Source organism: Oncorhynchus mykiss, chromosome 23 (assembly GCF_013265735.2).
Source record: "Oncorhynchus mykiss isolate Arlee chromosome 23, USDA_OmykA_1.1, whole genome shotgun sequence".
NCBI lineage: Eukaryota > Metazoa > Chordata > Actinopteri > Salmoniformes > Salmonidae > Oncorhynchus > Oncorhynchus mykiss.
Window position 1 is genome coordinate 60298403 of NC_048587.1, and position 16134 is coordinate 60314536.

The 16134-nt window shown below is 42.4% G+C and overlaps 1 protein-coding gene across 5 annotated transcripts in view; it reads right to left on the reverse strand.

Annotated features, from left to right (window-relative positions):
• Positions 1 to 16134, reverse strand: part of LOC110514479 (protein FAM135A) — a 54277-nt gene that overhangs the window by 31837 nt on the left and 6306 nt on the right. For 4 of the 5 annotated variants that reach the window (XM_036960927.1, XM_036960926.1, XM_036960925.1 and 1 more), the window contains exon 3: positions 8497 to 8576. The exons of the other annotated variant lie outside the window; for it this stretch is intronic. In XM_036960927.1, coding sequence (XP_036816822.1) covers positions 8497 to 8576 — 80 coding nt within the window. The remainder of the gene's footprint in view (positions 1 to 8496; positions 8577 to 16134) is intronic. 5 annotated transcript variants of the gene reach the window in all.

A 16134-nucleotide genomic window follows, 5' to 3' on the forward strand; every position in this document is an offset into this window, starting at 1 on the left:
TATGAGATCAGCCGTGGAGGAACTAACAGCACTATAGAACCTACAACTATGAGATCAGCCGTAGAGGTACTAACAGCACTATAGCCGTGGAGGGAAAGACCAGAGAGGAACAGGAATCCACCAACCCAGGAAGGAAAACACCATACTGCTGGTGGAAAATACAATACAAGCTCATGGAACAGCTTTCTGCTGAAAATGAAACAACGCCATTTTGGGGAATTAGCCTTTTTCACCACTTAAAGTATAACACCAACTCTAGTCAATTGGGTGTACTACCAATGCCAGAGAGACCTGGCTAGCAAGAGACCAGAGACAAGGCCTCTTATTAATAGGCCACTTAGAAACCCCAGGGTTGAGGTGAGGAGGAAGAACCAAACTCACTCAGCTAAAGCTCTCAGCCTCTCACTGACTCCTATCAGGCTCAGAGCAGAAAACACTGGAGCATCCTGCAATCTCATCCTCCTTTGTCCCCTCTTAATCCTCACTGTGACAGGAGGATTGGTTGTTGGGGGACAGAATGCAGCGTATTGTGAGGCTGCAGTGGAGGGAGCAAAGGCATTCCTCTCAGTGCAGACCAGGACAGGGATGAGCTGTGACTGTTCCAGGCTGCCAGGACTCAGAAAAGAGCTGGGAACAAGGCTGGTTTTGTGAGATCAACCAGTCCTGCCACTATGCCAACTCTAAACCAACAACAAAACCCAATGGAGGAGTAGACCAAATCCACATTCATCTGAAGGGCTTCCCTCAATGTCATTCAACCAAGAGTATCACTGTCAGTTCAAATGGATATTCAACTCACACATTGGAACTCTAGATGAACGCCATCTTTCACATTAAAAGAGACAGCATCACCATTCTGGAACGCACAAAATCAGACCAGACGATTTAGAGGAGAGCTTCATATCATATTTATCATCTCTCAGCTTGCTGCCCTTTGAAATAACCTCTCTGACAAATGAATCAACCATACAAGCTAGCTTTTATAGGTGGTCACTTACACTAGAAAATAGTATCAAGGATCCAGTTGGATAGGGGGCAGCATTTTCACTTTTGGATGAATAGCGTGCCCAGAGTGAACTGCCTCCTACTCTGTCCCAGATGCTAATATATGCATATTATTATTAGTATTGGATAGAAAACACTCTGAAGTTTCTAAAACTGTTTGAATGATGTCTGAGTATAACAGAACTCATATGGTAGGCGAAAACCTGAGAAAAATCCAACCAGGAAGTGGGACATCTGAGGTTTGTAGTTTTTCAAAGCTTGGCCTACCAAGTACACATTGAGATATGGATGAGGTTGCACTTCCTAGGGCTTCCACTAGATGTCAACTGTCTTTTTAAATGTGAATGAGGATTCTCCTATAAAGGAGGGGCTCATGAGACCTGTTTGAGTCAGTGTTCTGGCATAGTGCCTCGGTCTCATGACGCGCGCTCCCGACAGAGTTACCTCTCGTTCCAGTGCCTTTCTAAAGACAAAGGAATTCTCTGGTTGGAACATTATTGATTGATTCCATACATCGTTTGACATGTTTCTAAAGGACTGTAATGGAACTTTAATTTTTTTGTCTGGATGAAATGCTTGCGCCTCATGAAGATGGGTTACTGGGCTGAACACGCTAACAACAAGTGGCTATTTGGACATAAATGATGGAACAAATCAGTCATTTATTGTCGAACTGGGATTCCTGGGACTGCCTTCTGATGAAGATCAAAGGTAAGTGAATATTTATGGTGTTGTTTCTAACTTTGTTGATTCCAAAATGGCGGTTATTCCTCTGGCTGTTTTGGGTTCTGAGCGCCGTTCTCAGATTACGCTTTTTCCGTAAAAGTTTTAAAAGAAATCTGACACAGCGGTTGCATTAAGGAGAAGTCTATCTTTAATTCTGTGAATAACACTAGTATCTTTTATCAATGTTTATTATTAGTATTTCTGCAAAATCACCGGATGTTTTGGAATCAAAACATTACTGCACATAAGGCACCAATGTAAACTGAGATTTTTGGATATAAATATGCACATTATCGAACAAAACTTAAATGTATTGTGTAAAATGATGTCCTATGAGTGTCATCTGATGAAGATCAAAGGTTAGTGATTAATTTCATCTATATTTCTGCTTTTTGTGACTCCTATCTTTGGCTGGAAAAATGGCTGTGTTTTTTCGAGTTGGCGGTGATCTAACATAATCATATGTTGTGCTTTAGCTGTAAAGCATTTTTTAAATCGGACACGATGGGTAGATTAACAATATGTTTATCTTTCATTTGCTGTATTGGACTTGTGAAAGTTACATATTTCTAAAAATATATTTTTGAAATTCGCGCGCTGCCTTCTCAGCGGAATGTTGTCGAGGTGTTCCGCTAGCGGAACCCCTGCGCTAGAAAGGTTAACGTCTGGCCTAATCATTCCCTTCATAGTAAAATATGTTGAAGGCGAACCAAGAACTTAAACAAAACCCTCCCAAATGATGAACAATATGGAACCTGCTACACTCGCAATCAGAAAACATCCCTGTTAATTAATGAAGCATAACGAATGGTTAGAAAAAATACAGCACAACTTGGACTCGGATCATAATTCCATCTTGCTCTCACATCGTTACAAACAGAACATGCCATCTGAAAAACCTTGGATAACGTAGGTGAAGGATTGGTCTGAAATAAATATGGACATGTTATTAAAAGGCTGCTTTGACTGTATCATTTGGGGGGTATTATGTGACACAAACAAAAACATTAAGGAACTGAATGGGACCATTACTGACTACATACAGTGTGTTCTGAAACTATTCAGACACCCTTGACATTTTCTACATGTTACGTTTCAGCCTTATTCTAAAATTGATTTAAAAAAATCATCAATCTACACATAATACCCCATAATGACGAAGCGAAAACAGGTTTCTAGAAATGTTTGCAACCCCCCACCCCCCCACCCCACAAAAAAAGAAAAGAAATACCTGACTTACATACCTATTCAGACCATTTGCTATGGGACTCAAAAATGAGCTCAGGTGCATCCTGTTTCCATTGATCATCCTTGAGGATGTTTCTATAACTTGATTGGAGTCCACCTGTTATAAATTAAATTGATTGGACATGATTTTGAAAGCCACACAGCTGTCTATATAAAAGGTCCCACAGTTGACAGCGCATGTCAGAGGAAAAACCAAGCCATGAGGTCGAAGGAATTGTCCGTAGAGCTCCGAGACAGGATTGTGTCGAGGCACAGATCTGTGAAAGGGTATCAAACAATGTCTGCAGCAATCGGGGGAGAAGACACGATGGTAACTCCAGAGCTCCAGAGTTCCTCTGACCTGAATGCCAAGCGTCAAGTCTGGAGGAAACCTGGCACCATCCCTACAGTGAAGCATGGTGGTGGCAGCATCATGCTGTGGGGATATTTTTCAGCAGCAGGGACTGAAAGACTAGTCAGGATCGAGGGAAAGATGAACGGAGCAAAGTACAGAGAACATTGATGAAAACATGTTCCAGAACACTCAGGACTTCAGACTGGGGCGAAGGTTCACCTTCCAACAGGACAACGACCCTAAGCACACAGCCAAGACAACGCAGGAGTGGCTTCGGGACTAGTCTCTGAATGTCGTTGAGTGGCCCAGCCACTGATCGAACATCTCTGGAGAGACCTGAAAATAGCTGTGCAGCGACGCTCCCCATCCAACCTGACAGAGCTTGAGAGAATCTTCAGAGAAGAATAGGAGAAACTCCCCATACACATGTGTGCCGAGCCTATAGCGTCATAACCAAGAAGACTTGAGGCTGTAATCACTGCCAAAGGTACTGTTCCTTCTCCATTAATGTGACCTGACCACGGCCCCCATTCCACACTAATCCACATCTCTCCACCCTTATCAGTGACTGCAAACATGTGATTGTCTTTCCTTTACTCAGTACATTCCAAGCCTCTGGCTCATATCCACCCTTAATTAACCCGACCATATACATTCCTCCTACGGATACCCATTCACTTCTGGTGTAGAAACCAGACTGTGGCACTCCTCATTTCCTCATGATTAACAATATTTCAAGTTTAGAACTCAGAACCCATTATGCGTAAAGGGTCTGAATACGTATGTAAATTTAAAAAATGTATGTGCAAATGTCATCCATTTTAGAATAAGGATGTAACAAAATGTGGAAAAAGTCAAGGGGTGGATACAACTCTGATGAAATCCATTCAAAGAAACATTAAACAGAGTTTAAAAACTACTTGGATTACAAACTCAGAATGAAAAACATACTTGAAAATAACAATACATGGGATGACAGTCCCAGAATCATCCCAGAGTCCCAGAATCGTCTCTGAAAAGGTTGCCTTTCAGGTCTTCTCCAAACTCAATCCTCAGAAAGCAAAAGGCTGTGATGGTCTAAGTGGGATGTTATCAGGGAGTGTAAGTGGCTGTGTAACATGTACAGAATACTTTTTCAAATGTCATTGGACAGCAGCAGAACCACCCAAATCTAGAAAACTGAAACTATCGTGCCCATTCACAAAGTGAATCATCCCAATCCCTGAATGACGGTCATCCCATCTGCTTAACCTCTGTGATGATCTAATGTTTGGACCCCATTGTCCTGGGACACCTTCTCCTGCACACAGAGAGCCTACTGGACCCGTTCCAGCTGGCATATAAACCAGGCCGTGGAGCTGAAGATGCACCGGTCTTCCTCCTTCATCAAATCTACATGATCTGGATAAACCACGTTCAGACGCCACAATACTTTTTGTAGATTTGTTTTTATCTGCTTTCGACACATTACGTCCTGATATTCTGGTGAACAAACTAGTGACCATGAGCATCAACGCACGTCTCATCAACTGGATCAGGTGTTCTCTCACCAGTCGGGTCAGAAGAGTGAGGTTCAGTGTGAATACATCAGAACCCACTAACCGCCAATATAAGGGTACCCCAGAGCAGTGTCCTTTTGCTGGTTCGGTTCACCCTCTACACTAACATTTGCACCCAAATAACACCAGAAGGTGAAACAGTAAAGTATGCAGATGATACAGCAAGGTGTTGGTTTAATAGAGGTGTCCAGGATGACTACAGGACAGAAATAAGGAAAACACATTCTTAAAAGGGGGAAAACAAAGGAAGTGACAAACCTCAGAAATATAAAAGATGATACCGGGCCCATCCACATCGACTTCAAATAGAATCAGTTGAGCACAAATATCTTGGAACTATAATAGACTCAAAACTCTCCTGGACTCAAACACAACAGATATACAACAGATATACAACAAGGACTGTATTTCCTGAGAAAATTAAAGAAATATCAGGTCAATAAAAAACAACCACATTATGTTTCCAAGTCTGGTAGAACAGTTATCCATCTCTATTAAAACAACCACATTGTGTTTCCAAGCCTGGTAGAACAGTTATCCATCTCTATTAAAACAACCACATTGTGTTTCCAAGCCTGGTACAACAGTTATCCATCACTATTAAAACAACCACATTATGTTTCCAAGCCTGGTACAAACAGTTATCCATCTCTATTAAAACAACCACATTATGTTTCCAAGCCTGGTACAAACAGTTATCCATCACTATTAAAACAACCACATTGTGTTTCCAAGCCTGGTACAACAGTTATCCATCACTATTAAAACAACCACATTGTGTTTCCAAGCCTGGTAGAACAGTTATCCATCACTATTAAAACAACCACATTGTGTTTCCAAGCCTGGTACAAACAGTTATCCATCACTATTAAAACAACCACATTGTGTTTCCAAGTCTGGTAGAACAGTTATCCATCACTATTAAAACAACCACATTATGTTTCCAAGCCTGGTACAAACAGTTATCCATCACTATTAAAACAACCACATTGTGTTTCCAAGCCTGGTACAACAGTTATCCATCACTATTAAAACAACCACATTGTGTTTCCAAGCCTGGTACAAACAGTTATCCATCACTATTAAAACAACCACATTGTGTTTCCAAGCCTGGTACAACAGTTATCCATCACTATTAAAACAACCACATTGTGTTTCCAAGCCTGGTACAACAGTTATCCATCTCTATTAAAACAACCACATTGTGTTTCCAAGCCTGGTACAACAGTTATCCATCTCTATTAAAACAACCACATTGTGTTTCCAAGCCTGGTAGAACAGTTATCCATCACTATTAAAACAACCACATTGTGTTTCCAAGCCTGGTACAACAGTTATCCATCACTATTAAAAACAACCACATTGTGTTTCCAAGCCTGGTACAACAGTTATCCATCACTATTAAAACAACCACATTGTGTTTCCAAGCCTGGTAGAACAGTTATCCATCTCTATTAAAACAACCACATTGTGTTTCCAAGTCTGGTAGAACAGTTATCCATCTCTATTAAAACAACCACATTGTGTTTCCAAGCCTGGTACAAACAGTTATCCATCACTATTAAAACAACCACATTGTGTTTCCAAGCCTGGTACAGTTATCCATCTCTATTAAAACAACCACATTGTGTTTCCAAGCCTGGTACAACAGTTATCCATCACTATTAAAACAACCACATTGTGTTTCCAAGTCTGATAGAACAGTTATCCATCACTATTAAAACAACCACATTGTGTTTCCAAGCCTGGTACAACAGTTATCCATCACTATTAAAACAACCACATTGTGTTTCCAAGCCTGGTACAACAGTTATCCATCTCTATTAAAACAACCACATTGTGTTTCCAAGCCTGGTACAAACAGTTATCCATCACTATTAAAACAACCACATTGTGTTTCCAAGCCTGGTACAACAGTTATCCATCACTATTAAAACAATCACATTGTGTTTCCAAGCCTGGTACAACAGTTATCCATCTCTATTAAAACAACCACATTGTGTTTCCAAGCCTGGTAGAACAGTTATCCATCTCTATTAAAACAACCACATTGTGTTTCCAAGCCTGGTACAACAGTTATCCATCACTATTAAAACAACCACATTGTGTTTCCAAGCCTGGTACAACAGTTATCCATCTCTATTAAAAACAACCACATTGTGTTTCCAAGCCTGGTACAACAGTTATCCATCTCTATTAAAACAACCACATTGTGTTTCCAAGCCTGGTACAAACAGTTATCCATCACTATTAAAACAACCACATTGTGTTTCCAAGCCTGGTACAACAGTTATCCATCACTATTAAAACAACCACATTGTGTTTCCAAGCCTGGTAGAACAGTTATCCATCTCTATTAAAACAACCACATTGTGTTTCCAAGCCTGGTACAACAGTTATCCATCACTATTAAAACAACCACATTGTGTTTCCAAGCCTGGTACAACAGTTATCCATCTCTATTAAAACAACCACATTGTGTTTCCAAGCCTGGTACAAACAGTTATCCATCACTATTAAAACAACCACATTGTGTTTCCAAGCCTGGTACAACAGTTATCCATCACTATTAAAACAATCACATTGTGTTTCCAAGCCTGGTACAAACAGTTATCCATCTCTATTAAAACAACCACATTGTGTTTCCAAGCCTGGTACAACAGTTATCCATCTCTATTAAAACAACCACATTGTGTTTCCAAGCCTGGTAGAACAGTTATCCATCTCTATTAAAACAACCACATTGTGTTTCCAAGCCTGGTACAACAGTTATCCATCACTATTAAAACAACCACATTGTGTTTCCAAGCCTGGTACAACAGTTATCCATCTCTATTAAAAACAACCACATTGTGTTTCCAAGCCTGGTACAACAGTTATCCATCTCTATTAAAACAACCACATTGTGTTTCCAAGCCTGGTACAAACAGTTATCCATCACTATTAAAACAACCACATTGTGTTTCCAAGCCTGGTACAACAGTTATCCATCACTATTAAAACAACCACATTGTGTTTCCAAGCCTGGTAGAACAGTTATCCATCTCTATTAAAACAATCACATTGTGTTTCCAAGCCTGGTACAAACAGTTATCCATCTCTATTAAAACAATCACATTGTGTTTCCAAGCCTGGTACAAACAGTTATCCATCTCTATTAAAACAACCACATTGTGTTTCCAAGCCTGGTACAACAGTTATCCATCACTATTAAAAACAACCACATTGAGTTATTCTGAAGAACATGGAAGCGCCGTTCTTGGAGACAGTAGTGAGGGCAGGAGTGAGAATTGCCACTGACCTGACACACCCACTCAACCAGGAGTACAGCTCCTACCATCAGGCCACAGACACTGACTCCCATCTTTACAAAAACCCCAGAGCCCAGAAATCAGCTATTCCCACCAGTAGAAGTCAACTGAATAAATAACTAATAATAATAATAATAACAACAACAACTAATCCCTACTGTGCTGTGATTTGTTGAGATGCAAGACAAGTTTCCCGAAAATGGACACACAAATAATAATAGTTAATAATACAAAAGAAGGCTATTTCTTTATGGTTGGACACACACAACTAAAGCATTTTAGAGAGAGAGAAAGTGTGTGTGTGTTAACTGACCTGGTGGGTGGAGTAGACTGGCCTCTACTTTGTGAGGGACTCGTGATGGCACTTTCATACTGGCACGGATCTGGTAGAACCTGGGAGACAAACCGTTAGTAATGAAAACAACAGGGAGGACATAGTGTTCTTCCAGGACTGGAACCCAGGCTCTTACAGCTGTCACTCCAACATCTTGATGACGAAGGTAGACACTGCATGTTCTAGTTCAAGGTCGCTACAGAATGTAGGAATTCTAAGCACAGAACTCATTTGATGGGACATACTGTAGCTTTAACCCAACTGAAATTAGAACAATTGGCCTATTAAAAATCTCTAGCCTACAGAGCCTTCAGAAGGTATTCAAACCCCTGGACTTTCTCCACATTCTGGTATGTTACAGCCTGAATTTAAAATGATTAAATGTAGGTTTGTCACTGGCCTACACACCATAATTACAAAGTGGAATATGTTTTTAGATTTTTTTGACAGATTCATAAAAAATGAAAAGCTGAAATGTCTTAAATCAATAAGTATTCAACCCCTTTGTTAGGACAAACCGAAAGAAGTTCAGGAGTAAAAATGTGCTTAACAAGTCACATAATAAGTTGCATGGACTCCGTGTGCAATAGTGTTTAACATGAGTTTTGAGTGACTACCTCATCTCTGTACCCCACCACATATCTGTAAGATCCCTCAGTCGAGCAGTGAATTTCAAACACAGATTTAACCAAAGACCAGGGAGGTTTTCCAATGCCTCGCAAAGAAGGGCACCTATTGGTAGATGTGTAGAAATAAAAAAGAAGACATTGAATATCCCTTTGAGCATGGTGAAGTTATTAATTACACTTTAGATGGTGTATCAATACACCCAGTCACTACAAAGATACAGTCCTTCCTAACTCAAATTGCCTGAGAGGAAGGAAACCGCTCAGGGATTTTACCATGAGGCCAATGGTAAGTTTAAAAAAGTCAAGAGTTTAATGGCTGTGATAGGAGAAAACTGAGGTTGGATCAACAACATTGTAGTTACTCTACAATACAAACCTAAATGACAGAGAAAAAACATCTGTACAGAATCAAAATATTTCTAAACACACATCCTGAGATATTTCTGTATTTAATTTTCAATACATTTGCAAACATTTCTAAAAATATGTTTTCATTTTGTCATGAGGTTGTGTGTGTAGATGGGTGAGAAACACATGTATTTCATCCATTTTGTCATGAGGTTGTGTGTGTAGATGGGTGAGAAACACATGTATTTCATCCATTTTGTCATGAGGTTGTGTGTGTAGATGGGTGAGAAACACACGTATTTCATCCATTTTGTCATGAGGTTGTGTGTGTAGATGGATGAGAAACACATGTATTTAATCCATTTTGTCATGAGGTTGTGTGTAGATGGGTGAGAAACACATGTATTTCATCCATTTTGTCATGAGGTTGTGTGTGTAGATGGGTGAGAAACATGTATTTCATCCATTTTGTCATGAGGTTGTGTGTGTAGATGGGTGAGAAACATGTATTTCATCCATTTTGTCATGAGGTTGTGTGTGTAGATGGGTGAGAAACATGTATTTCATCCATTTTGTCATGAGGTTGTGTGTGTAGATGGGTGAGAAACATGTATTTCATCCATTTTGTCATGAGGTTGTGTGTGTAGATGGGTGAGAAACATGTATTTCATCCATTTTGTCATGAGGTTGTGTGTGTAGATGGGTGAGAAACACATGTATTTCATCCATTTTGTCATGAGGTTGTGTGTGTAGATGGATGAGAAACATGTATTTCACCCATTTTGTCATGAGGTTGTGTGTGTAGATGGGTGAGAAACATGTATTTCATCCATTTTGTCATGAGGTTGTGTGTGTAGATGGGTGAGAAACATGTATTTCATCCATTTTGTCATGAGGTTGTGTGTGTAGATGGGTGAGAAACATGTATTTCATCCATTTTGTCATGAGGTTGTGTGTAGATGGGTGAGAAACATGTATTTCATCCATTTTGTCATGAGGTTGTGGGTGTAGATGGGTGAGAAACACACGTATTTAATCCATTTTGTCATGAGGTTGTGTGTGTAGATGGGTGAGAAACATGTATTTCATCCATTTTGTCATGAGGTTGTGTGTGTAGATGGGTGAGAAACACGTGTATTTCATCCATTTTGTCATGAGGTTGTGTGTGTAGATGGGTGAGAAACACATGTATTTCATCCATTTTGTCATGAGGTTGTGTGTGTAGATGGGTGAGAAACACATGTATTTCATCCATTTTGTCATGAGGTTGTGGGTGTAGATGGGTGAGAAACACATGTATTTCATCCATTTTGTCATGAGGTTGTGGGTGTAGATGGGTGAGAAACACATGTTGAATCCATGTTGAATCCAGGCTGTAACAACATGTGGAATAGGTCAGGAGGTATGAATACGTTGTGAAGACAGAGTATAGAAAGAGTCTGGCTCTGTTGGGGTCATCTATAGGCCTGTAGTTTAGAGTGGAGACAGGGGACAGACAGCCTCGTAAGAAGAGAACAGTCGGTGTAGGTTTACTAAAGGAAAGTAAAACGAGCTTGAACTTTTCATGAATGAATAATGAGCACTTTCTTTAACACTCACTCGTGTGTTAAACTCACATTTAAAGTATTGATGGGTAAAGAAAGACCAGGGCCCATATTCAAACAAACATGTACTGATCTGGGATCAGTTCTCTCTTTACGATCATAATGAATAAGATTACACGACAACCTGGGTGGACCTGATCCTAGAACAGCAGTCCTACTCTGAGACTGTCTGCTGGTCAGTGCTCTGCTCAGGACAGGATTACAACATGCGGTCTCCTTTTGAATGTACATTTCCCAGATGTGAAAGAGATGTTTTGCTGGTATAACCTGACCGCTAGGCTGATTCAGAGCCGTGGCTGGTATAACCTGACCACTAGGCTGATTCAGAGCCGTGGCTGGTATAACCTGACCACTAGGCTGATTCAGAGCCGTGGCTGGTATAACCTGACCGCTAGGCTGATTCAGAGCCGTGGCTGGTATAACCTGACCGCTAGGCTGATTCAGAGCCGTGGCTAGTATAACCTGACCGCTAGGCTGATTCAGAGCCGTGGCTGGTATAACCTGACTACTAGGCTGATTCAGAGCCGTGGCTGGTATAACCTGACCACTAGGCTGATTCAGAGCCGTGGCTGGTATAACCTGACCACTAGGCTGATTCAGAGCCGTGGCTGGTATAACCTGACCACTAGGCTGATTCAGAGCCGTGGCTGGTATAACCTGACCACTAGGCTGATTCAGAGCCGTGGCTGGTATAACCTGACTACTAGGCTGATTCAGAGCCGTGGCTGGTATAACCTGACCACTAGGCTGATTCAGAGCCGTGGCTGGTATAACCTGACCACTAGGCTGATTCAGAGCCGTGGCTGGTATAACCTGACCACTAGGCTGATTCAGAGTCGTTGCTGGTATAACCTGACCGCTAGGCTGATTCGGAGCCGTGGCTGGTATAACCTGACCACTAGGCTGATTCAGAGCCGTGGCTGGTATAACCTGACCACTAGGCTGATTCAGAGCCGTGGCTGGTATAACCTGACTACTAGGCTGATTCAGAGCCGTGGCTGGTATAACCTGACCACTAGGCTGATTCAGAGCCGTGGCTGGTATAACCTGACTACTAGGCTGATTCGGAGCCGTGGCTGGTATAACCTGACTACTAGGCTGATTCAGAGCCGTGGCTGGTATAACCTGACCACTAGGCTGATTCAGAGCCGTGGCTGGTATAACCTGACCACTAGGCTGATTCAGAGTCGTTGCTGGTATAACCTGACCACTAGGCTGATTCAGAGCCGTGGCTGGTATAACCTGACCACTAGGCTGATTCAGAGCCGTGGCTGGTATAACCTGACCACTAGGCTGATTCAGAGCCGTGGCTGGTATAACCTGACCACTAGGCTGATTCAGAGCCGTGGCTGGTATAACCTGACCACTAGGCTGATTCGGAGTCGTTGCTGGTATAACCTGACCACTAGGCTGATTCAGAGCCGTGGCTGGTATAACCTGAACACTAGGCTGATTCAGAGCCGTGGCTGGTATAACCTGACCACTAGGCTGATTCAGAGCCGTGGCTGGTATAACCTGACCACTAGGCTGATTCAGAGCCGTGGCTGGTATAACCTGACCACTAGGCTGATTCAGAGCCGTGGCTGGTATAACCTGACCACTAGGCTGATTCAGAGCCGTGGCTGGTATAACCTGACCACTAGGCTGATTCAGAGCCGTGGCTGGTATAACCTGACCACTAGGCTGATTCAGAGCCGTGGCTGGTATAACCTGACCACTAGGCTGATTCAGAGCCGTGGCTGGTATAACCTGACCACTAGGCTGATTCAGAGCCGTGGCTGGTATAACCTGACCACTAGGCTGATTCAGAGCCGTGGCTGGTATAACCTGACCACTAGGCTGATTCAGAGCCGTGGCTGGTATAACCTGACCACTAGGCTGATTCAGAGCCGTGGCTGGTATAACCTGACCACTAGGCTGATTCAGAGCCGTGGCTGGTATAACCTGACCACTAGGCTGATTCAGAGCCGTGGCTGGTATAACCTGACCACTAGGCTGATTCAGAGCCGTGGCTGGTATAACCTGACCACTAGGCTGATTCAGAGCCGTGGCTGGTATAACCTGACCACTAGGCTGATTCAGAGCCGTGGCTGGTATAACCTGACCACTAGGCTGATTCAGAGCCGTGGCTGGTATAACCTGACCACTAGGCTGATTCAGAGCCGTGGCTGGTATAACCTGACCACTAGGCTGATTCAGAGCCGTGGCTGGTATAACCTGACCACTAGGCTGATTCGGAGCCGTGGCTGGTATAACCTGACCACTAGGCTGATTCGGAGCCGTGGCTGGTATAACCTGACCACTAGGCTGATTCAGAGCCGTGGCTGGTATAACCTGACCACTAGGCTGATTCAGAGCCGTGGCTGGTATAACCTGACCACTAGGCTGATTCAGAGCCGTGGCTGGTATAACCTGACCACTAGGCTGATTCAGAGCCGTGGCTGGTATAACCTGACTACTAGGTTGACTCAAAGCTGTGTGTGTGTGTGTGTGTGTGTGGTGTTATTACATTGTGATGCAGCACCAGAAAGGAACAGCCTATTCCACTGTTGTGTCCGTCTGAACCACATCCCATGTTTGTTTCCTGACTCGCCATGTGTTTCCAATGGAAGGAAAGCAGACAGCCGGACTCAGACCAAAATACACTAGGATGTGGACTAGTCTTATATCACACCTACGTAGCAGACACAGGACTCTGCATATGAGGTGCTGTTGAGATCACTAGAGATCAATGTTCCCTCTAAGCTGCGCTCGTGCGTAGCTCACTAGGACTGCCAAACAGAAGAAACATCAGCCCTCGCAGGGAAGCAGGAGATTGAATTTCAGTCAATTTTAGAGTTTCCCCCTTTAAATAAAACTATCAACGCTTCGCTCTACTGTGGGAATTGTGATCGAATCAATGCATATTAGCCACTTTCAATGTAACATATCGAAACAAAACTAACTATGCAAGACTTAGTATGCATAACTAACTGCAAGAGGTTTTGTTGTAGGCAGAACGCATCGGAATTCATTGTATTGGCAGGCAGGACTCAGTGTACTCTGCACCGGGATGTGCTTGTTTTGAGATCAAAGCAAGAGCTGCATGCAGCCACGTGTGCACATTCTGTTCATATCCTTTGTTAGTGAGTTATTAGTCCAGTTATAGATCATTAGTAGTCAACAACAGGGGAGTGCTTGCTTCCTACATGTCTAGACATCTTTTAAAAAAGTGAGTCTGGTAAAGAGCACTTTTTTTTGTCTTAAAAGGGGAAGTGTTAGATTATTCAAGCCTGTCTTATAATACAAGTAGCCAATAGGCAGAGGGTAGCATAATGTGTCTGAATCTCTGTAATAATGGTGTGGGTATAATAATGCATTTTATTTTGTAAAGTGGTTTCTTGCATTCAACAACAACAACATTTTCAGTCACCTCCTTGTCTGAAGGACAAGTGGATTAACATGTTAATGTCAAGTCAAAAGTCTCAAGGAACGTAGACCTACATTAAACACCACACATTGGCTGCTACTATAGGTTGAATGACAGAACAGCCATGTTAGAATGTTATGGGAGGCATTTTCTCCATTGTTTTTGATGGTAGGCCACTCTAAATTATGATCAAATAGCCACAGTTGCCTATCTGACCATTGTCTGAAACTGTAACTTAAAGCAGGTACAGCCTCAGTGTTCACAGTAAACGCACCCTGGAAGTTGCACAGAATTTTCACAACTTTCAAGTTTGCACTCAGCAGACCTGAAAATGAGAGGGAACATTGCTATGGAAACTGTACAGTTTTTTTTCTGGCTCAAAAAGGGGCTTAGGTGCTGGGCGTGGCGAGGAGGGTGTGGCAGCGGGCGTGGCAATGAGCACGTCTCAGTGTGGCTTCATCTTAGAGGCCCCCATCTTGGCTCTGTAGATTCAACATTTTGCCGTTTTAAAGCATATTTTCTGCGATTCTACATATTCTGCCATGGAGCCGAGAGAAAAAGACGCAGTTTTAAATGCTAGTTTTCTTCTATTCTACACATTTTGCCATGGCTAAGGCTGTGTTATTTTTCTCAAACATAATAACAAAATGAATACTGCTAAATTCATTGTTTTGGGATATTTTATTCTCCCTGAATGTGAAGCTTTATTTTGGCGATGGTTAGTTCTTAAAGATGATATTATTTCAAATATACACTGAGTGTACAGAACATTAGGAACACCTTCCTAATATTTAGTTACACCCCCTTTTGCCCTCATTACAGCCTCAATTCGTTTTTAGAAAGTAAAAGCATTCCACAGGGAGGCTGGCCCATGTTGACTCCAAAGCGTTCCACGGGGAGGCTGGCCCATGTTGACTCCAAAGCGTTCCACAGGGATGCTGGCCCATGTTGACTCCAAAGCGTTCCACGGGGAGGCTGGCCCATGTTGACTCCAAAGCGTTCCACGGGGAGGCTGGCCCATGTTGACTCCAAAGCGTTCCACGGGGAGGCTGGCCCATGTTGACTCCAAAGCGTTCCACGGGGAGGCTGGCCCATGTTGACTCCAATGCTTCCCACAGTTGTCTCAAGTTGGCTGGATGTCCTTTGGGTGGTGACCATTCTTGATACACACAGGAAAACTGTTGAACATGAAAACCCAGCAGCGTTGCAGTTCCTGACACTCAAACTGGTGCGCCTGGCACCTACTACCATACCCCGTTCAAAGGCACTTCAATATGTCGTCTTGTCCATTTACCCTCTGAACAGCACACATACACAATTCATGTCTCAAGGCTTGAAATTCCTTCTTTAACCCGTCTCCTCCCCTCCATCTACACTGACTGAAGTGGATTTAGTGACATCAACCAGGGATCATATCTTTCACCTGTTCAGTCTGTGTCATGGAAAGAGTAGGTTATCAGAATGTTTTGTCCCCTCAATGTATATAGGTCCATTATTCTTTCTACATATTTTATATCTGGTTTTAGTCATTTAACTTTACGATTTAATTGTTTTTCCATCACCAAAATTCATAATATAAAAACAGTTTGGAGCTAGGCGAACAGTTTAGGCTGCCTGCCCAATGATT